Here is a 21,814-nt window from a genome sequence, read left to right on the forward strand (position 1 = left end):
AAAGGGTCTCCAAGAGGGCTGGAGAGGGACTTTTGACAAGGCCATGGCAAAGGAGTAGGTTCAGATTAGAGACAGGGGAAGAAATTCTTTACTATGAGGGTGGTAAGGTACTGGCAGAGGTTGACCAGAGAAGCTGTGGATGCCCCATCCCTGGAAGGGATCCTGTTCAAGGCCAGGCTGGATGGAGCTCTAGGGGAAGGTGTCCCTGCCCACGACAGGGGAGTTGTGAGGAGATGGTCTTCAGGGTCCCTTCCAACCCAAACCGTTCTGTGATTTTGTGAAACTAGCTAGCCTGCAACTGAGTACCATTCCAGTCAGGATAACCTCAGTAGTTAAAGTTCAGAGTGCCTTTCTTAAGAAATACTTGTTGACTTTGAGCTGTTTATGGAATTGAGATATAAATATTCAAGCAAGTTATCTTTAAGGTCCTTTTCAAGCCAAACTGTTCTATGATTCCATTAATGGTATGAAATGTGGGACACATTCCTGTAGCGTGTATACTCTGGTGGCCACCAAGCCGTCACTAGGTCTAGGAGAAAAATTACTTGTCCCAAAACGAACTCTTGGCTATTGCGTGAGGTAACACCGTGATGTGGGAGCTGGGTTTTCCCTGCATTTGAGAGTGGGCCGGGGAATGCAGGCGAACGGAGATGGCGTGAGGGCAATGGTGCCCTCGGTGTGAAGGAAGCTGCGCCCGGGCTCTCACAGAGGCGCAGAACGCTTTTCTCCCCTCCAGCCAGACGAAGCAGCGCTCCCTCAACAGCAGAGCCTGCCCGGGCTCTCCGGGCCGCGCCTGCGCTCCCCGCGGGAGGACGGGCCGCGCCTGCGCTGCCGCCGCGGCCGGGCCGGGCCGGGGCCGTGTTCGGCCGGGCAGCCGCCCGCCTCAGCCATGTCCGGCGGGCCGCGCCGCCCGGGAGCGGCGGAGCCGGACGGGCCGCGCAGGTGGGAGCGGCCGCGGGGGGACGGGGAGCGGGGCGGGCAGGGGTGCGGCGCTGCCCGTCCCGGGACGGCTCCGGAGGCAGGTGCCGGCTGTGCACCATGGTCCTCCGGCAAACGGCCCCTTCTCCTGCGGCCTCGCCCCCCGTGCGGGGGCTCCTTCGGCCTCCTCTGTCGGTGGCGGGTGAGGGACTAGCAGATCCGGACAGGGCGTGTGGGCTCGGCGAGATGCCCCAGCCCGGCTGGGAGCACTGGGGCTTGGTATCAGGCTGGAGTGGGCGGGCAGTGCAAAGTAAATACTGGAAAGCTTCTAAAAGACATAATATTTGGTTATCATTTCCCCTTACAAACAGTGTCCTACTTACGGCACGTGTTGTAGTGCACCTAAGCTGGTTTAAAAGTTGTTTTCTTTCAAGTCGTTAAACCGAGTAATTGTTTAGGGTGGTTAGGGAAAGGTTTTGATCGTTCATTGCCTTAGCGATAACTGAGCGGGTTTGGAAGCGGACCATTTGTCTGGGTCTGTGATTCCGAGGAAGCTGTTTGTGCTGTTTGTGCCGTGTGGTGTTGGTAACTTGGAGCCGTCTGGGAGCACGAAACTCCCAAAGCCAGGCAGGGTGGAGGAGGAAAGGAAAGAAAACATGGGCGGTTAAGACAAGAGTAAAACATCAAAAATGCTTTCTTCTCCCTTATTGAGCTAAGGGCAGAGACCTGGCCCGTACACAGCAGTGTGTTTGCTGTTACTCACACACACGAAAACATGTAACAGAGGCTGCAGTGCCAGCTGGTTCTCTCGGGCAGGGGTGGCAGTGGATCTGTCGCTGCCCTCCTTAGCCCAGAAGCCAGGTCTGGTGTTGGTGGATGCTATGGTTGTGTTTTCTTTAGTAAGCTGTCATTTAAAAAGTCAAAGCCGCCAGAACCGAGGAGGCGAATGTAGAGAGCTCAACCCTTAAGCAATCCCTGGCTGAGCCACCAGTGTGCCGTGAGCAGCTCCCTGTCCCAGGCCTCCTTGTGGGGGCTCCACAGCTGCTTCTGGTCAAGAATTTCCTGTGTAAAAGTGTTTCCACATAAACATTTGACCTACTTCTCCCTAGAATTGTGTTGAAGTGTAGTTTCGGGACTTGCCTTTTCTGTGAGTTTACTACTGGATGGGTCAGTAAATAAATGTCAAATAATGCACTGCTGACAGAACACTGATCATGTCCACAAGTCCATAAATGCTGGTGGCAGTGCTCAATTAGGTTTTTCTTCCCCACCGTTTTGTTTGCAAAAAGAGTATGTTTTTGGTTATCAAAATATTAAGTGTTTATTTAAAATTTTTGATGTCTTAATTGCATTAGTTGAAGATATATTCTCAGCAGTTGCACTAACACTTTTGTTAAGTGTGTGTTGCCTGCGTAAGTTGGTATGAATGACATATCCACATGCCAAATCAAATGGTCCATCTTTGATTTTGATAGGCCATGTTCAGTGACTACCAGTGACTTGATTTCAGATGAGAATTCTTCTTTTCTAGTTCTGTGCAACATCCACACTGCTGGCATCAAGAGCAGGACCATAGAAGCTGCAATGATTCCGATTCTCTGGTGGTTGAAGAATATCAATGTGGCCATTCTGACCACTGGCTGGAGTGGTAAGGACTAAGTGTAAATTTTTCTTAGATCTCCACTTTGCTGTGCACTTCTTTAGGACTCCAAGAAAAACTTGGACATGTTTAGGTTGGGTGTTTTCTTCTCATAGAGTAGCACAGAGTTCTTCAGGCATTCATCATGCCTAAAGAAGACCATCCAGTTTGTCTCATTGAAATACGTGCCACAGTATTAGCGAGTATTCAAATGAAAGGGAGAAGGGCTATGTAGGGAAGCAGTAGTTTAAGCCCTTTATTGCTGAAGTCTTCAATATTAGTATAAAACTCCCATTTGCTGTTACTTTCATACTTTGCTTATGCATCTTTATGTGTAAATGTGGGCAGACCATCTTTGTCTCTTCACACTCCATGTGGTATATTCAGCTGTACTGCAGTTTTTAGTGAGCACCTATTATTTCCCTGTAGTCCATTCCTGAGGACAATTTGAGATGAGATAGAATTTTATCCTTAGGTAATTCTATGAATATTTTGCTTGGCTTTTGGATATTCTAGACTAAACACCCGAGATGGAGGATGTGGTTGAGACTTACAGTCTGATAGCAAGGGCGAAACATGGTGGGTGCTGAGATATGTGCAGAAAACTGAACAGAATGTAAGAGGAAATGTTTTACTAAGGGTACATGAAAATATTTTTTAATGCAATTGGTACATTTCTGAATATTCCAGTGTATGAAGGTGATTTTAATTTTTGATGGCATGTTTAATATTGCTTCATTAATGAATGAACGTTTGAAGAGCTTAGGAAAGGCCTTGTATTCAGGAGTGTTTTCTATGTCTTTGATGTGGTCATAAAAAATACTAAGGAGTAGGGCATGAGTGTGAGACTTTACTGGATGTGCCAGCAGTGTTTTGTGTTTTTCTTTGCTGAATGGATTTGTTCCTATTCAATGTGGAATCTTTGTCGTGTGTTAAAGTGGCATTGTCAGCTTGCATGGTAATTTCATCTGTTGATGTGCAACCATTTAGGGAAAGTAAGACTATCAGCTAAATACTTCTGGATTACTTACATGGCTAGTTAAACGTTGAGGCATTAAAATTGACAGAAGAGGGCAGGCTGAAGGTGACTAAGAACAGAAACAGAGAGGGAACATGCCCATGGTTTTAGTGTTGTGGAGCTGGTTTTGTCTCTGATTGATGTTTCTGTTGGTTAAATGTGTTACCAGCAGCAAACATTCCTGTTGAATTCTCATTCTTTTCTAGCTCTACAGCATCAGAACATTCCAGGCCTCTTTCCAGTTGCCCCAGCTGGGAGGGTAGAACTGAAGAAGGCAAGACAATGAGAGCATCACATAAAAAAATGACAAAGTAGGTATTGAACTATTACTGCTTATTATTGCATTTGTTTTAGCAACAACCATGTGATGATCTGTGACTCGTTCATGTGCAGTAATGAAGATTTGAAACCACAGGCAGGCTGTTTCATATCAGGCCTGAAGGAAACCTGAAGGAGGGAGTAGCATTGAAAAGCTGTATCTCAAAAGCTCCCTGTGTGATTATTTGAGATTGAGATTTGATTAGCACAGCTTTCATTTCTCTGAACTAGTGAGGGAAGAGTTGTGCTCACTGTCTGTCATTAAGAATACTGGGCAGTTCTAGAATATGTGCTTATGGAACTTCTTAGCTATTAAGGTTCTTTTCAACTTAATTTTTATTTTTATTTTCAAGTTCTGTTTCAAGCAACTCTACCAATCCAGCTGAAAGGGAAACTGATGAGGTGGTCCTGAGGAGAAGACAAAAACAGATCAATTTTGGCAAGAATACCCTTGCATATGACAGATATATTAAAGAAGTTCCAAAGTAAGTTGCCCTGTGTTGGAGATTTCCAGATGAATTCTCAGTTGTTCCTGGTGTTTGTGGGGGTGTGTGTGTGGGGGTGTGTGTGTAGAATAGCACACAACCTTAGTTCTCCTGAAATTCTTCCTGTGGTTTTTACTGCTGAGTGTGACATGTGTGATATCTCTGGGTAATTGGAGTCAGCTGTCGCAGCACTTTTCCCTCTCAGCTTAGTGTTCACTCTCAGCTTAGTGTCTGTGGGTGGGGAAAGGAGGCGGCCTTGAAGCTGTGCAAGCACTGTTCAGTAATGCCCAAAAGCCAGTGTGTTTATCAGCACTGTTTTAGCAAGTAGTGGAAAACACAGCACTACAGGGACTGCTGGGGAGGAAGGTAACTCCATCCTTGACAGACTGAGTACAATACCAAATAAAAGAAGCTGCACTTGACTGAGGAAAAGTAAAGTAGAAGGAGCTGGAGGTTAGGATAATATTGAAGCAGTGTGAGTTATGCTTCTGTTTCATCTTTGTTCATGGGCAGCAGGGCTCTGCTTTTGGCAGCTGTCAGAGTGCTGGACAGGATGAGCCTCCAGTCTGACTCGGCACATTATGGTTGGTTGTTGCTTTTGGGATTTATTTTTGGTAACATCTTATAATAGGCACATTTCAGTAAGTGTTTAAAAGTACGAATGTTTTATTTATTAGACCACTGATGCTTGTGTGACCTGATGGACTGGGGATTCTTATTAAGGGAAGCACTCCTTATGCTCTGAAATAACAAATGTCACTGTGTGTTTCCAGGAGCCAGCGACTTCCAGGAGTTCACCCTACAACTCCCAACAAGTTTAAGAAGTACAGCCGTAGGTCCTGGGACCAGCAGATCAAGCTGTGGAAGATAGCACTGCATGCCTGGGATCCTCCTGCTGAAGAAACCTGGGATCTGCAGCCCGTGTATGTTACATGGGTGAATTAAGTCAGGCCTTAAGGAATTGAAGGAGGGCTCTGTAGTTCCTTTAGAGCATTCCTGACTGGGGGAAAAAAAGATCAGACTTAACAATGGGAGTCTTCTTGAATGCATTGTTTTCCATTGGAATTCTGTTAGTCTTCAAGGTATTGCAGTTATTTAGTCTAAGTTAATCTGCAGTCAGGTGTTATGGGGAGAAAGGCATTTGGTCAGCCTGCAGTAGTACATTCCCTTCCCCTTTGTATGTACACTGGTGGGCACAAGGTAACATTACTTTTCTAGAAAGGGAGAGTTAATTTGGAGGAGAAGAGAGAATGGAATTCTCTTAGCTGTGTTACTGCACTGTGTAAATAGTTTTACCTGTGTTGTAATTGACCTGTGGTAGAAGTTGCACTTTTTATACCATTTGGGTGTCAGATGAACTGTTAATTCTTACTGCAGCTGAACAGTTTTCTGTTTGGAGCAGTAAGCCAGATGGATAGTTTTTTAAAGCTCTTTTTTTTTTTTTTGTTCTGTGTTTAGTAGTACCGAAACTTCAGGTAGTTCTCAGGAATGGTTGTGCAAAGATGAGGATGTTCCTGGCTCCTTTGTGTTTGATGAAAAGCAGACAAGAAATGAGTGTGGAGATGAATGCAGACAGACTGCCCACACACCTGAGAGGTATGAGAGCAAACTTCTGTGCTTAGCTTAGGGAAATAATTCAGTACATGTCAGTGCTGTCAGGTTTTTGTAGGAAAGGTTTAGTGTGGAAGGGCAGTTAATACTCAGCTGTGGAGTTTGACACTTTTGCTGTTGAATGCAATCCCTCCGTGGTACAGAGCACAGAATATGGAAAAAATGCCAGCATTGCTGAATTACATGATTTAACAGAAGGAAATGCAGTGTTTATTCAGCTTCTCAGTTTACACAGCAGTGTACTGAGGCTCCTTTAAGCACTGCTAGAATGTTCTGAAAGTAGGGGAGCTTTTTCAGAAGCAGGAGTCCCCATCCTTCATAGCGTTGTGCCTGTCTGCAGCACAGCGGGGAGGCTGACTGTGACATGCATTTCCCTATTGAGTGGAATATCTTGTCCTGGGGGGATGTGGGTGAAGCTCAAAATGGTTTTGCTTCTAAACTGTGAGCCATTTGTTCCATGTTCCTGTGTGTGACTGAAGAATCACACCACAAAAGAAAACTTCCTCAGCAGCATATGCTGTTATTTAGCAGAACGCTGATAAACATTTAAACATAGATAAAAAGTGTTACGTGTGTAAAATCTGTTTTTGTAGTTCCTGTTCTCCCAATTCTTCTCCAGTATGGAAACGCAGAAGAAGAAACAATTCTGACTCCTCTGTGGTTTCAGAGAGCAAAAACCATTATCTGCAGATGTACCACACACTGGAAAGGTATGAAATGATTCTCCATGTGGGAATTCATTGATACTATGAACTGATTTTTGGAACAATACTGGTATTTTCCCCTCCCTTTGTTATTAGCTTGAATTTTATCTAAATGTGTGCAATTTAATGAGGATGGGAAATCATGTCAGAATAATTGTGCTGTATGAGAGCAAATATTTACAGTGCTCTGTTGCAAAGTGTCAGAAGACACAGCACAGGTTGTATTTTGAGTATAGATTTAGGCAACACTAAAGATTTTGACAGTTTAGTAGGTATTTCACACTAACCTTAGTAAAAATGTTTATGCAGGTATGGTTTCTTCTCTCTGCTTAGCTCCCTTCTGAAAAATTAAGAGGAACTGTGTTACCACAGTGCATGGATTCAGACATTTTCATTTTCTTTCCAGCCTTACTGACTCAGGACATCAGGACGCTTTTTCAAAGTGCTCAGAGTGGGAAGCCTTTGGTGAAAAAGATGAAGTAATGACAGTACAACAAAGTATAGAAATAACAAGGTAAATACCCTAGTGATTATATTGTTATTTCTGTTTGTTGCTTATGCTGTAAAGGTGTCCTTTCCTTTTCTTTTTTTCATCTTTTCCTTCACTGGTTACTACTACATTTTTTTTGCCTTCTTACATTTCCTCCAGCACGTGGTTTGTTTGGTTGTTATTTCTGTTCTTTGAGTTTATTTGGCTTTTTCCAGTCTGACTCTCCATCTGTTGCTTTCTGCTGCCTCTGCCATCCCAGGTAATGCTGGAAAATGATGAGTCCCTTTCATGCTCTGTCTTGTGGAAAGAATTGGAAGTTTGCCTCTCACTTGCTCAGCCTAAGAGCTGGAAGCTTCCTCTATCTGTCTCCCTAGAGATTAAGTTGTTTTGTAGTGACAACAAACGAGCAAAAGAACAAAAAATTAAATAAAAAAAAACCTAAGTGATGCAAGTGACTAAAATATTCGCTGAAAGAATTTTCTTTTTTATTATTGTGTGTAAATCACTTATATTGATTTAGTTTTCCATTTCCAGCTATGTGTATGCTTTTGCACAGCACTTATATAGGTGGGCAATGTTAGTAATCTGATGTTTTTTATATAAATATGATGTCATTTAACTAAAGACAGTCTGTGGGTGGACTGTGTCAGTACAAATGCCTCATATGAGTGTATCATGTATTGCCTAAATTTCCCATCATGCTGCAACTCAACAGGTCTTTCTCAAAACATAGGTCATGGCTATATTATTTATTTCCAAAGTTTGTAATGTTTCAGAGCATATTGGGAAAATATGTTACCTGTTGTTTTTTTAGGTTAACATAATTTGTCAACCCAAAAAGACATTTTTTTCCAAGCAGAAGATATTTTTAATCCATTATTTGAGTACAGTTTTTTTACTATGAGGTTTGGTGTAGCTTGAAACCAAGATACCAAGTTATCATGGGATCTCTTCAGTATGAGTATTTTTATTGTGTCTCTGTAAACTGGACCAAATTGACCAGAGAAGTTGTGGCTGCCCCATTCTTGGAAGTGCTAAAGGGATTGAACAGGACTTTGAGCAGCCAGTTCTAGTGGAAGGTGTCCCTTCCCTTGGCAGAGGGTTGGAACTGGGTGATCTTTAAGGTCCCTTCCATCTCAAATCTTTCTCTGGTATTGTAAGACTTGCTAGACTGCAGCTAAGCACCTTTCCATTCTGGACAAACCTCAGTAAGACTGAGGTTCTCAGTGCCATTTTTCAAGAAATGTTTGTGGACTTTGAGCTGTTTAAGGAGTTGAGATATAAATACTCAAGCTCTTACATGGATTACAAGATATTTTCTTCCGAAGACATACTGCAGGATTTCTCATTTTGGGTTTTTTGCTAGATAGCTTGCCTTTTTAAAATGAACAGTATTATTTGGATGGCCCTTAGGGAAAAGGCTTAATGAATACAGGCATTTAATCTCAAAACCCTCTGAAGAACTAAATAAAAATAGTCAATTCTTTGTAAGACTTCTGTTTTTAATTTTCAAGTTATTTTTACCAGGTAAAACTTTAGTCTGGCTTATCTGTATGCAGTGTCTTACCTGAGAACATGGGAATAAATACAAATAGGGCTTAAGTTCTCCTGAAGGTGTACATGGTAACTCCTCCTTGGATGGATTTTCCTGCTACAGCCTGAATGCATAAATGGAAGAAGGTGTGTGTGAAATCTCTATAAGAACCTCAGGGGAAAAAAAGCCTCCAAATACTTTTCACAACTACCAGATGGGAAGGGGTGACACTGGATGTCATGAAATCAGCAAGGGCAATGACTAAAAATTTGTTTTTCAAGGAAGCACTGGCATGTAGCAATAGTATGTCCTATATAAAACTTTTATCTAATTGTGTGAGTAACACAGCTCACTATTTAAAATTTGTATAAAAATTTATTAAGCCATAAAAGGGATAAAATCCAGCGCTGGGGTACTTGGCTATTTGCCAAAAGCACACCTTTAACTTAAACCATGTTCTCTATATTCTGTTACATTACAGGTGGTACATGCATATTCATAGGAGTTTATACGTATTCATATATTGTTTCGAGTTTAGATGTTCTTTTGCTCGGTTTTAACCTTTGCCTTGTCTTCATCTTGTAGATTAAACTAATGTATGTTATTTCTTCTCGTGGTTCCATCCTGTTGTATTTTCACTGCATGATAATGAGTTTTAATAAATTCTTCCTTCTTTTGGTGCTCTGATTTCTGTTTCTGTTATCTTGTCTTTTAGATAAGATAGTCCCCAAATGTGGAAAATGACCTAATTATTTTACACCATTTTCTAAGTTAGTTACATGAAAAATCACTTCAGCATTTCACAGTCCATTTATGACATGGTCTAAAATAGTATATATTACACTACTTTCATAAAAGCTATACAGTGCATATATAAACTGACAGATTATACTATATCAAAAGCAGTAATTACAAATCGTACTATAGCAGGACTTTTGTGATCAATAATAACTTGCAAAGCAAAAGTTAATAAATAAATGCAAGAGCCAATAACTGTATTTATTATTTATAACTCACACATACAGAAGCACCGTGTATTTGCAGCGCAGAGGCTGCAGTGCCAGATGTTTCTCTCGGGCAGGGGTGGCAGTGGATCTGCAGCTGCCCTCCTTAGCCCAGAAGCCAGGTCTGGTGTTGGTGGATGCTATGGTTGTGTTTTCTTTAGTAAGCTGTCATTTAAAAAGTCAAAGCCGCCAGAACCGAGGAGGAGAATGTAGAGAGCTCAACCCTTAAGCAATCCCTGGCTGAGCCACCAGTGTGCCGTGAGCAGCTCCCTGTCCCAGGCCTCCTTGTGGGGGCTCCACAGCTGCTTCTGGTCAAGAATTTCCTGTGTAAAAGTGTTTCCACATAAACATTTGACCTACTTCTCCCTAGCCATTGTGTTGAAGTGTAGTTTTGGGACTTGCCTTTTCTGTGAGTTTACTACTGGATGGGTCCGTAAATAAATGTCAAATAATGCACTGCTGACAGAACATTGATCATGTCCACAAGTCCATAAATGCTGGTGGCAGTGCTCAATTAGGTTTTTCTTCCCCACCGTTTTGTTTGCAAAAAGAGTATGTTTTGGTTATCAAAATATTAAGTGTTTATTTAAAATTTTTGATGTCTTAATTGCATTAGTCGAAGATATATTCTCAGCAGTTGCACTAACACTTTTGTTAAGTGTGTGTTGCCTGCGTAAGTTGGTATGAATGACATATCCACATGCCAAATCAAATGGTCCATCTTTGATTTTGATAGGCCATGTTCAGTGACTACCAGTGACTTGATTTCAGATGAGAATTCTTCTTTTCTAGTTCTGTGCAACATCCACACTGCTGGCATCAAGAGCAGGACCATAGAAGCTGCAATGATTCCGATTCTCTGGTGGTTGAAGAATATCAATGTGGCCATTCTGACCACTGGCTGGAGTGGTAAGGACTAAGTGTAAATTTTTCTTAGATCTCCACTTTGCTGTGCACTTCTTTAGGACTCCAAGAAAAACTTGGACATGTTTAAGTTGGGTGTTTTCTTCTCATAGAGTAGCACAGAGTTCTTCAGGCATTCATCATGCCTAAAGAAGACCATCCAGTTTGTCTCATTGAAATACGTGCCACAGTATTAGCGAGTATTCAAATGAAAGGGAGAAGGGCTATGTAGGGAAGCAGTAGTTTAAGCCCTTTATTGCTGAAGTCTTCAATATTAGTATAAAACTCCCATTTGCTGTTGCTGTCATACTTTGCTTATGCATCTTTATGTGTAAATGTGGGCAGACCATCTTTGTCTCTTCACATTCCATGTGGTGTATTCAGCTGTACTGCAGTTTTTAGTGAGCACCTATTTTTTCCCTGTAGTCCATTCCTGAGGACAATTTGAGATGAGATAGAATTTTATCCTTAGGTAATTCTATGAATATTTTGCTTGGCTTTTGGATATTCTAGACTAAACACCCGAGATGGAGGATGTGGTTGAGACTTACAGTCTGATAGCAAGGGCGAAACATGGTGGGTGCTGAGATATGTGCAGAAAACTGAACAGAATGTAAGAGGAAATGTTTTACTAAGGGTACATGAAAATATTTTTTAATGCAATTGGTACATTTCTGAATATTCCAGTGTATGAAGGTGATTTTAATTTTTGATGGCATGTTTAATATTGCTTCATTAATGAATGAACGTTTGAAGAGCTTAGGAAAGGCCTTGTATTCAGGAGTGTTTTCTATGTCTTTGATGTGGTCATAAAAAATACTAAGAGTAGGGCATGAGTGTGAGACTTTACTGGATGTGCCAGCAGTGTTTTGTGTTTTTCTTTGCTGAGTGGATTTGTTCCTATTCAATGTGGAATCTTTGTCGTGTGTTAAAGTGGCATTGTCAGCTTGCATGGTAATTTCATCTGTTGATGTGCAACCATTTAGGGAAAGTAAGACTATCAGCTAAATACTTCTGGATTACTTACATGGCTAGTTAAACGTTGAGGCATTAAAATTGACAGAAGAGGGCAGGCTGAAGGTGACTAAGAACAGAAACAGAGAGGGAACATGCCCATGGTTTTAGTGTTGTGGAGCTGGTTTTGTCTCTGATTGATATTTCTGTTGGTTAAATGTGTTACCAGCAGCAAACATTCCTGTTGAATTCTCATTCTTTTCTAGCTCTACAGCATCAGAACATTCCAGGCCTCTTTCCAGTTGCCCCAGCTGGGAGGGTAGAACTGAAGAAGGCAAGACAATGAGAGCATCACATAAAAAAATGACAAAGTAGGTATTGAACAATTACTGCTTATTGTTGCATTTGTTTTAGCAACAACCATGTGATGATCTGTGACTCGTTCATGTGCAGTAATGAAGATTTGAAACCACAGGCAGGCTGTTTCATATCAGGCCTGAAGGAAACCTGAAGGAGGGAGTAGCATTGAAAAGCTGTATCTCAAAAGCTCCCTGTGTGATTATTTGAGATTGAGATTTGATTGGCACAGCTTTCATTTCTCTGAACTAGTGAGGGAAGAGTTGTGCTCACTGTCTGTCATTAAGAATACTGGGCAGTTCTAGAATATGTGCTTATGGAACTTCTTAGCTATTAAGGTTCTTTTCAACTTAATTTTTATTTTTATTTTCAAGTTCTGTTTCAAGCAACTCTACCAATCCAGCTGAAAGGGAAACTGATGAGGTGGTCCTGAGGAGAAGACAAAAACAGATCAATTTTGGCAAGAATACCCTTGCATATGACAGATATATTAAAGAAGTTCCAAAGTAAGTTGCCCTGTGTTGGAGATTTCCAGATGAATTCTCAGTTGTTCCTGGTGTTTGTGGGGGTGTGGGTGTGTGTGTGTGTGTGTGTAGAATAGCACACAACCTTAGTTCTCCTGAAATTCTTCCTGTGGTTTTTACTGCTGAGTGTGACATGTGTGATATCTCTGGGTAATTGGAGTCAGCTGTCGCAGCACTTTTCCCTCTCAGCTTAGTGTTCACTCTCAGCTTAGTGTCTGTGGGTGGGGAAAGGAGGCGGCCTTGAAGCTGTGCAAGCACTGTTCAGTAATGCCCAAAAGCCAGTGTGTTTATCAGCACTGTTTTAGCAAGTAGTGGAAAACACAGCACTACAGGGACTGCTGGGGAGGAAGGTAACTCCATCCTTGACAGACTGAGTACAATACCAAATAAAAGAAGCTGCACTTGACTGAGGAAAAGTAAAGTAGAAGGAGCTGGAGGTTAGGATAATATTGAAGCAGTGTGAGTTATGCTTCTGTTTCATCTTTGTTCATGGGCAGCAGGGCTCTGCTTTTGGCAGCTGTCAGAGTGCTGGACAGGATGAGCCTCCAGTCTGACTCGGCACATTATGGTTGGTTGTTGCTTTTGGGATTTATTTTTGGTAACATCTTATAATAGGCACATTTCAGTAAGTGTTTAAAAATACGAATGTTTTATTTATTAGACCACTGATGCTTGTGTGACCTGATGGACTGGGGATTCTTATTAAGGGAAGCACTCCTTATGCTCTGAAATAACAAATGTCACTGTGTGTTTCCAGGAGCCAGCGACTTCCAGGAGTTCACCCTACAACTCCCAACAAGTTTAAGAAGTACAGCCGTAGGTCCTGGGACCAGCAGATCAAGCTGTGGAAGATAGCACTGCATGCCTGGGATCCTCCTGCTGAAGAAACCTGGGATCTGCAGCCCGTGTATGTTACATGGGTGAATTAAGTCAGGCCTTAAGGAATTGAAGGAGGGCTCTGTAGTTCCTTTAGAGCATTCCTGACTGGGGGAAAAAAAGATCAGACTTAACAATGGGAGTCTTCTTGAATGCATTGTTTTCCATTGGAATTCTGTTAGTCTTCAAGGTATTGCAGTTATTTAGTCTAAGTTAATCTGCAGTCAGGTGTTATGGGGAGAAAGGCATTTGGTCAGCCTGCAGTAGTACATTCCCTTCCCCTTTGTATGTACACTGGTGGGCACAAGGTAACATTACTTTTCTAGAAAGGGAGAGTTAATTTGGAGGAGAAGAGAGAATGGAATTCTCTTAGCTGTGTTACTGCACTGTGTAAATAGTTTTACCTGTGTTGTAATTGACCTGTGGTAGAAGTTGCACTTTTTATACCATTTGGGTGTCAGATGAACTGTTAATTCTTACTGCAGCTGAACAGTTTTCTGTTTGGAGCAGTAAGCCAGATGGATAGTTTTTTAAAGCTCTTTTTTTTTTTTTGTTCTGTGTTTAGTAGTACCGAAACTTCAGGTAGTTCTCAGGAATGGTTGTGCAAAGATGAGGATGTTCCTGGCTCCTTTGTGTTTGATGAAAAGCAGACAAGAAATGAGTGTGGAGATGAATGCAGACAGACTGCCTACACACCTGAGAGGTATGAGAGCAAACTTCTGTGCTTAGCTTAGGGAAATAATTCAGTACATGTCAGTGCTGTCAGGTTTTTGTAGGAAAGGTTTAGTGTGGAAGGGCAGTTAATACTCAGCTGTGGAGTTTGACACTTTTGCTGTTGAATGCAATCCCTCCGTGGTACAGAGCACAGAATATGGAAAAAATGCCAGCATTGCTGAATTACATGATTTAACAGAAGGAAATGCAGTGTTTATTCAGCTTCTCAGTTTACACAGCAGTGTACTGAGGCTCCTTTAAGCACTGCTAGAATGTTCTGAAAGTAGGGGAGCTTTTTCAGAAGCAGGAGTCCCATCCTTCATAGCGTTGTGCCTGTCTGCAGCACAGCGGGGAGGCTGACTGTGACATGCATTTCCCTATTGAGTGGAATATCTTGTCCTGGGGGGATGTGGGTGAAGCTCAAAATGGTTTTGCTTCTAAACTGTGAGCCATTTGTTCCATGTTCCTGTGTGTGACTGAAGAATCACATCACAAAAGAAAACTTCCTCAGCAGCATATGCTGTTATTTAGCAGAACGCTGATAAACATTTAAACATAGATAAAAAGTGTTACGTGTGTAAAATCTGTTTTTGTAGTTCCTGTTCTCCCAATTCTTCTCCAGTATGGAAACGCAGAAGAAGAAACAATTCTGACTCCTCTGTGGTTTCAGAGAGCAAAAACCATTATCTGCAGATGTACCACACACTGGAAAGGTATGAAATGATTCTCCATGTGGGAATTCATTGATACTATGAACTGATTTTTGGAACAATACTGGTATTTTCCCCTCCCTTTGTTATTAGCTTGAATTTTATCTAAATGTGTGCAATTTAATGAGGATGGGAAATCATGTCAGAAGAATTGTGCTGTATGAGAGCAAATATTTACAGTGCTCTGTTGCAAAGTGTCAGAAGACACAGCACAGGTTGTATTTTGAGTATAGATTTAGGCAACACTAAAGATTTTGACAGTTTAGTAGGTATTTCACACTAACCTTAGTAAAAATGTTTATGCAGGTATGGTTTCTTCTCTCTGCTTAGCCCCCTTCTGAAAAATTAAGAGGAACTGTGTTACCACAGTGCATGGATTTAGACATTTTCATTTTCTTTCCAGCCTTACTGACTCAGGACATCAGGACGCTTTTTCAAAGTGCTCAGAGTGGGAAGCCTTTGGTGAAAAAGATGAAGTAATGACAGTACAACAAAGTATAGAAATAACAAGGTAAATACCCTAGTGATTATGTTGTTATTTCTGTTTGTTGCTTATGCTGTAAAGGTGTCCTTTCCTTTTCTTTTTTTCATCTTTTCCTTCACTGGTTACTACTACGGTTTTTTTGCCTTCTTACATTTCCTCCAGCATGTGGTTTGTTTGGTTGTTATTTCTGTTCTTTGAGTTTATTTGGCTTTTTCCAGTCTGACTCTCCATCTGTTGCTTTCTGCTGACTCTGCCAACCTAGGTAATGCTGGAAAATGATGAGTCTCTTTCATGCTCTGTCTTGTGGAAAGAATTGGAAGTTTGCCTCTCACTTGCTCAGCCTAAGAGCTGGAAGCTTCCTCTATCTGTCTCCCTAGAGATTATGTTGTTTTGTAGTGACGACCCTGATAGTTGTTTCTTTTTATGCAGTGACTCGATTCCACCCAGTTGTTCTTCAGGATGGAACAATCCAAAACAGAAGAAATCCAGCTTCTTTCTGCCTGACAGCAAGACTTGCAGAGATACAGACCTCAGGCTGGAGAGGTATCAAAGGCAGCTCATCAGTTGGGGTTTGAGAGGCATTTTTGCATATTATTTTAGTTGCTTAGTTGCTTTCTTGCTGTACTTCAAGCATTTATTATAAACATTTGATTTTATGTTTTATTTAGCTTAATAAATAAGCTAAATAAGCTTAGGGATGTCTTGATCAATATTTATATGTGTGGTAAATTCCAGCCTTATGTTTTCATGTTATAGTCTGTGTTAATGTAAATGGATTGTAGCTGTATTTAGTATTTACAGTTGCCATAATAAAGTCACTTAGTCTTTGGTTTTTGGTTTCTTTATTTGTAGGCTTAAACTTTGTAGTAGTTTATTAGATAGACATCAGTCAGAATACCCTGACAGAGGATGGGAAAATGCAAATTCTGAAGATACAGTACTGAGGAAAAAAATCTAAATACCAAGGTGAGTTTGTGCTGACTGCTTACTTGATCTGTTCTGTTTCAGTCGCCCATCCACAGTATCATTCTACAGAATGCAATTGTTCAGTTCAGGCAGATCATTTTTTCTTTTGTTTTATTAGTGTTTTATCTCATCCTCTTGCATTTAATAAAGCACCTTAATTAAAAGACCTAATGCTTCAATTTGCTAAATTGAAATTGTTACCTCTCAGCCAGAAAATGTTTTTTCATCTCTCAAATGACAAATGTCAATTTTTTAAGTATTTCAATAGCACCTTTTTCTGTCTCTTAATATTTTTGTGATGAAGTAACAACTTGGCATTTGCAGCAGTAGATTTTAGTGAAAATTTTCTCTTGGACTGTAGATTCCTGCGATGCATTAATAGGATGGGTGGTAATCTGGGTTAAACAGATTTTATTAGAAGTTAGTCTTTGTGTAATGAATTTGTCTTTGATCTATATTTGATGCAGGCTATTAAACATGGACTAGGATATAAATGTCTGTTAATCAGTGATCTTTGAAAATTTTGCCTTATAGAACACATTAAGAATATTGCCAAAATTAGTTTTACACTTAGATTTTGGATTATAGCAATGTGAGGAAAAGGCAGCTAGAGCTTTTAAATTATGCTGATGACATTTTTATTTTGACTTTATTGATTTTTATTTTAAATTCTTTGAGCATGAATAAGATTTAACATGCTTTCACTTTTCTAAAGTGCTAATTCAGTATTTGGAAATATCTAGTCTCTCTTTGTATATAGAAGTATTGAAGAAGCAATTTCTCCTGTGACAGAAAAAGACTTGAAGAATAGGGATGTAGTTTGAGATCAGCAGATCAAGTCTTGGAAAACTGGTGCTGTCATGTAGGATCTGCACAGAGAGAGGAAGAGATTTGCAGTCAGCATACGTGCAATCAACATAAGGTGAAATTATTCAGGTAAAAGAAGCATCTCTGCATCACAGTTAAGAGCCTTTCTGGTTTCCACATAGTTGATATTTAGCTTTTTTTGCAGTGGTCTTTGTTGTAAATAAGGCTGTATTAAGGAGTGTGTATATTCAGTGGGTTTGTAATCAAATGTTGTGATTGAAAAAAGGGCTGTGTTAGATGTAGAATATATAAAGTGAGTACCTTTGCTTTGGTTTTCTGGGAGGGAAAGATCAGTATTTAGAGAAACATTGCCTTTAACCTTGGCTTTTAGGTGTGATGAGCTCTAATTCTCAAGTGTCAGGAACTTTGTCTGTGGAAGTTTAATCTTGCTTGAAAGCCAGATAGTGGTTTACATTATAGAATTCCACACTACCTTCCCTTTTGCTTAAAGAAACATTCACATTTATTCCTGTATAAGACAGAAATTATCTGGTTGATTTCTAGGGAAAAACCTTAGTCAATAGGATACTTAAGATATGTCAGAAATTTGTTAATTAGAATCGAGATTAAAGTGTGTTTTATGAATTAACAATGACATTTAGATGAAAATGATGCAAGGGGTTGGTAAAAATAGGCTCAGCTGCTTCCCTTTCTCTCTGACAAATACTTTAGGAATGTAGGGTATCTAGTACTGTATTTTTTCAGTAATTTATGTTCTCAAAATGTTCATACTAGCTGTAATACTTTCTTTAGTATGGACAGTATGAGTTTCTCCTTTATGCTGTGCTATAAGCTCACCATATGCAGTGCTCTCTTCCATTTACTACTACTGTAACACTACAGCTTAAAGAGGAAAATGTTTTGTTGTTAATGCCTGGATATAGCATGTTTATAAAATGCTGTTACCTGCTTTTTTGTTTAGGTTTCTCCAGATCTTTATAAGGATAGATTGTTTTCTGCAAGCTGTGCCTCAAGTGTAAAACTCCAGATTTTGTGAAGTCTGTGCTGCAATGACAATGGATGTTCCTTGAAGCTTTTGTGAGGACGTTTCTGCTGTGCCTGCATTGGCAGGTGACATGTGCATTATTTTTCAAAGGCTGCTTCAGGTGATGGATCCTGCCATTCCCTCTGGAGGTCTTGTTCCTCGGGGTGTGCTGATGTTTTACCAGTGAATTGGTCCAGTGTCAAGTCAGACTGAAATCCAAGCCTTCCAACCAAGGAACCTCCTCTGCTCCACTGGACCAGAATGGGACATCCAGCCTGAAGAACTGCTTCAAAAGAATGTAGATAATTTCAGCCTTCCTCCTGTCATTAAAGCCTTCAGCCTGTCATTAAAGACAAGCTGTTCATAACTTTTGGATTGGGTGATCGCCCATTTGGCCTATTTATTGTTCTCTGAGATGTATTAAGGTGGCATTTGTGTAAGCCAGGTGAGAGAAGAGAAAGGAAAGGTATATTGTTTATCAAAACCCCTTTTCTTGAAGGGGTTGTGTTAGAACAGAAGCACAGCTTAAATACCTGGATTTTGCTTTTATGTGTGTTGCAGCCTGACCCAAAGAGCCAGTCTACAGTTAAAGAGTAGGAGAGGATGCATTCAGTGCCTCTTGTTCCTACAACTATTGGGGATGAAATACAGCAGTATTTGCAGGTGTGGAACTGCTCTTGTCCAGGCTAAGGGTTGTGATGGTGTTAGGACAGGCTCTCTCCTTTTTTTTATTCTGCTAGCACTGTGTGCAGAAGTTTGAAGTGAGAGCTGTGGCTACAGTGGTTTGGACTAAATTCATGTGCCAGTTACAAGACTTTTACAATTCTTGTGTAGCATGTACTGGGATACCAGTGGCTGCCAGAGCTGGGAGTTGTTTCTGCTGGAGTTTGGTTTTACTTTCCCTTGCTATGGGGCTGACAGTACCCAGGGCCAAGAGCCCATTGTGCTGCTGATTTTGAAGTAAGCTGCTTCCTCAAAAACTACTCTCCCTCCCAAAATGTTATTTCTAGGCATGCTCAGGCATTTTTCCCTACACAAGGGTGTATCAGTCACACACCACAGAGCACGGAGCATTATGTGTACAAGGGACACATCTGTACAGCACTTTTCCAAGAGGTAATACTTAGAACCTTGTTGTTCCAATGTGCATGTTTCCTTGTGATTTATGATGCTTGTAAATAAAGGGAATGTGTTACATTTTGGCAATTTGCCTTTATGCAGAAGAATTAAAGACCTGAACTTTAAAAATCCTTGTTAGTCTGTTTTTGCAGTTGTGTTGTCAGTTTGATTATAAAAGGAGTATCTGGGTTCAGTAGTTCTTTCTTGTTTGTTTTAGCGTGTTTGCTTGGTTTGGGTAGTGATTTTGGATTTTTAGTCCTTGCTAAAAGGGGAAAAGAGGAGTCTTCAAAGATTAAAATTAGACTCTTGAAGGCAGTTTACAATTCTGGTTTTGTCCAGCCCCTCAGTTTTAATGCATTGTAACTCAGTGGGAGGGAGCAGCTGAAGTCCCAGCACCCATTCTGCCGTGGAAATGGATCCTGCTGGAGAAAGTGGAACTGCTAGGTGAGAGTAATAGGCTGTTGAGAACTACTTAACTCATCTTAAGTGTTTTATGAGAATTAAGAGCCCTTAAGCTTTTGCCTATCATGGACAGGGCCTGCAATGGATTTAGGGACACATCCATAGGATTTTGCAATTCAGCAATCCTGAAAAGATCTTTGTATTTCTTGGTTGAAGGTATTAGACTAGACATAGCATAACTAATCTGCCTGTGGCAGTTGAATTTTGGGCAGATTTATTGCCCAATCCAGATTCTGGATGCTTGAACAAGCTATGGTAGCACAAGGGAGGGAATGAAACAGCAGATGAAGTTTGAGGTCTGCTAAAGTAATGTCATGTAGTGCTGCCACTGGATGTAGAATCATCCTGTGTTCTAATTAGTAACCTCATTAGTCTAAATAGAGCAGTCAAAACTGGAATGCTGCCTGTCCACGCACTTGTTTACCTACCCAAGGCCGTCTGCCACAGTTTGCAACTGAGGTAAGTGAAGCAGAAGTCTGGCACTCCACCCCCAGTTTTTCCTTTAATTTTACTCAACTTAATTAAATCCCTGCATAAATCTGTTCTCAGTTTATAATTAAACCAAAACATACCCTGAACTTCAGCAGACAGGTTTCAATTTCTCTCTAGAAATGACAAGTATCTTCTGTTGGCATGCTTCCACTGGGAGAATTTCCTTATGGATGATACATTATCTGTGCTTGTGGAAACCATCCTTCACAGCCAGTTCTGAAATGCCACAGGTTGGGTGTACTTTATTTTGTTTCTAAAACTCCTTTGAGGTCACATCTGAGGATATTTCCTCCCCTTAAATTCCCACCATGGCGTGAAACTGCTTTTCTGAAGGACTTTAGTTGCTGACAAGGACAGAAAGATGCTGTGCAGCTGTAATCCCTGAGCTATGTCCCAGCAGATAGTTCTGCTGGATAAACTGAATTTAATTTGTAGATAGTGTTGTGCTAAAAGTACAGTGTGGCTTCCAGACTGTAGCTGTCCTCTGTTTGCCTTGCTTGGGTGTGTTCAGGTAAACATACTGGTCTAGCTTGTCAAAGCCAGGCTGAAGGGAGGGGAGTTTGTGCATGTTTTGAATCTCTGCTGTATTTCAAGCATGACCTTGGTTCAAGAACACAGTTCTGTTTTCCATAGCAATGTATGGGAAAGAAGAGGTGCCAGCAGAGCAGACTTTTCTGCAGGAATGTGGATGTTCGTGCAGATGCCACACAGAAGATGTGTGAGTTTGTACAAAATTTAACACAGTAAGGCCAGGCAACAGGAATGGAATTTTCAAAGTAAACCCCTTCATGCACAGCAAGGCTGGAGTGTATCTTTATTTTAAAAAATCAAAACCAAACACTGTCTGTTATTGTGTGCTCAGAAAGTTTCTCCAAAACCATTGCTGCACTTCGATAGTTGCTTTAGTGTTTTAAGCTGATTAGAAAAACCCACCAAACAAATTTTTGTTTGCTGCTTCTGCCATCTGTTTTACCAGATGTGGTACCTGGGGACATGGTTTAGCGATGGACTTAGCAGTGCCTTGTTAATCATGGTTGTACTTGATGATCTTAGAGGACTCTTCCAACCTTAATGAACCTGTTTTTATAAGGCTTTTTTCAACCTTTGTAATCCTGCAATTGTAAGGCCAGAAGAAAACCATCTCTCTGGAGTGTCCCACCAGTCTCCAGGCTGCAAATGTATTATTGTTAAAAGCTGTTTGTGTTCTGCTGGAGTTCTTCAGGTTGTTTCTAAATTACTGTTCTAAAATGTGAGTGTATGCCCAATAGCAGGACCAATGGGATCTCACTGTGCATGCATGTGCAAGTAAAAACCCCAGAAAGGTCCACGAACCAAGGCATATCCACGTCGTGTCATTACCCAGCCTTCTTCACTATTGATACGGAATTTAAAGCCATGTCACTCTGAAATTTATGTGGTAACTGTCTGGTGTGGGGTTTGAACGGGCCCTTGAACTACCGTGTGCGCTTCATCGACTGTACAGCCTTGCCGGGGACCGTCATCCTTCATATTTAAATCGCGGGAATTTGTGTTTTTCTTTTTGTTTGGGCCGGATTTTTCCCTGTTGTTTCACGTGAGTCCCGCCGCCACCGCGCGCCAAAACCGCGCGCCGCCGCGCTCGATTCTCCCGCCAACACGCCCCGGGGGCGGGGCCGGGCGGAGCGGGCTGAGCCATTACCC

General features: G+C 41.2%; 1 protein-coding gene and 1 long non-coding RNA gene across 2 annotated transcripts; both read left to right on the forward strand.

Moving 5' to 3' along the window:
• The first annotated feature begins 634 nt into the window (after window positions 1–634).
• LOC128806852 (uncharacterized) lies at window positions 635–14,069 on the forward strand. Its single transcript, XM_053976685.1, has 14 exons — window positions 635–655; window positions 737–942; window positions 2,450–2,566; window positions 3,782–3,886; window positions 4,247–4,378; window positions 5,152–5,301; window positions 5,837–5,974; window positions 6,583–6,699; window positions 7,100–7,207; window positions 10,514–10,630; window positions 11,845–11,949; window positions 12,310–12,441; window positions 13,217–13,366; window positions 13,901–14,069. The coding sequence occupies exons 1-14, from the start codon at window positions 635–637 to the stop codon at window positions 14,067–14,069; spliced, it is 1,767 nt and encodes a 588-aa protein (XP_053832660.1).
• Window positions 14,070–14,580: 511 nt separating this feature from the next.
• Window positions 14,581–19,311, forward strand: LOC128806933 (uncharacterized). The gene is made up of 6 exons (XR_008436982.1): window positions 14,581–14,762; window positions 15,163–15,270; window positions 15,673–15,786; window positions 16,096–16,209; window positions 16,953–17,145; window positions 17,999–19,311. It is a non-coding gene; the product is annotated as an uncharacterized LOC128806933 (long non-coding RNA).
• Window positions 19,312–21,814: the final 2,503 nt, after the last annotated feature.

Source organism: Vidua macroura, chromosome 4 (genome assembly GCF_024509145.1).
Source record: "Vidua macroura isolate BioBank_ID:100142 chromosome 4, ASM2450914v1, whole genome shotgun sequence".
Classification (NCBI taxonomy): domain Eukaryota; kingdom Metazoa; phylum Chordata; class Aves; order Passeriformes; family Viduidae; genus Vidua; species Vidua macroura.

What these genes read in the sequence shown, in the direction of transcription:
- LOC128806852 (XM_053976685.1), top strand. Translation starts at nt 635, where the DNA reads ATGCAGGCGAACGGAGATGGC. An exon ending in TGCAGGCGAACGGAGATGGC is followed by an intron (nt 656 to 736) that starts GTGAGGGCAATG and finishes TCTCCCCTCCAG; the next exon opens with CCAGACGAAGCAGCGCTCCC. An exon ending in GAGCCGGACGGGCCGCGCAG is followed by an intron (nt 943 to 2,449) that starts GTGGGAGCGGCC and finishes CTTCTTTTCTAG; the next exon opens with TTCTGTGCAACATCCACACT.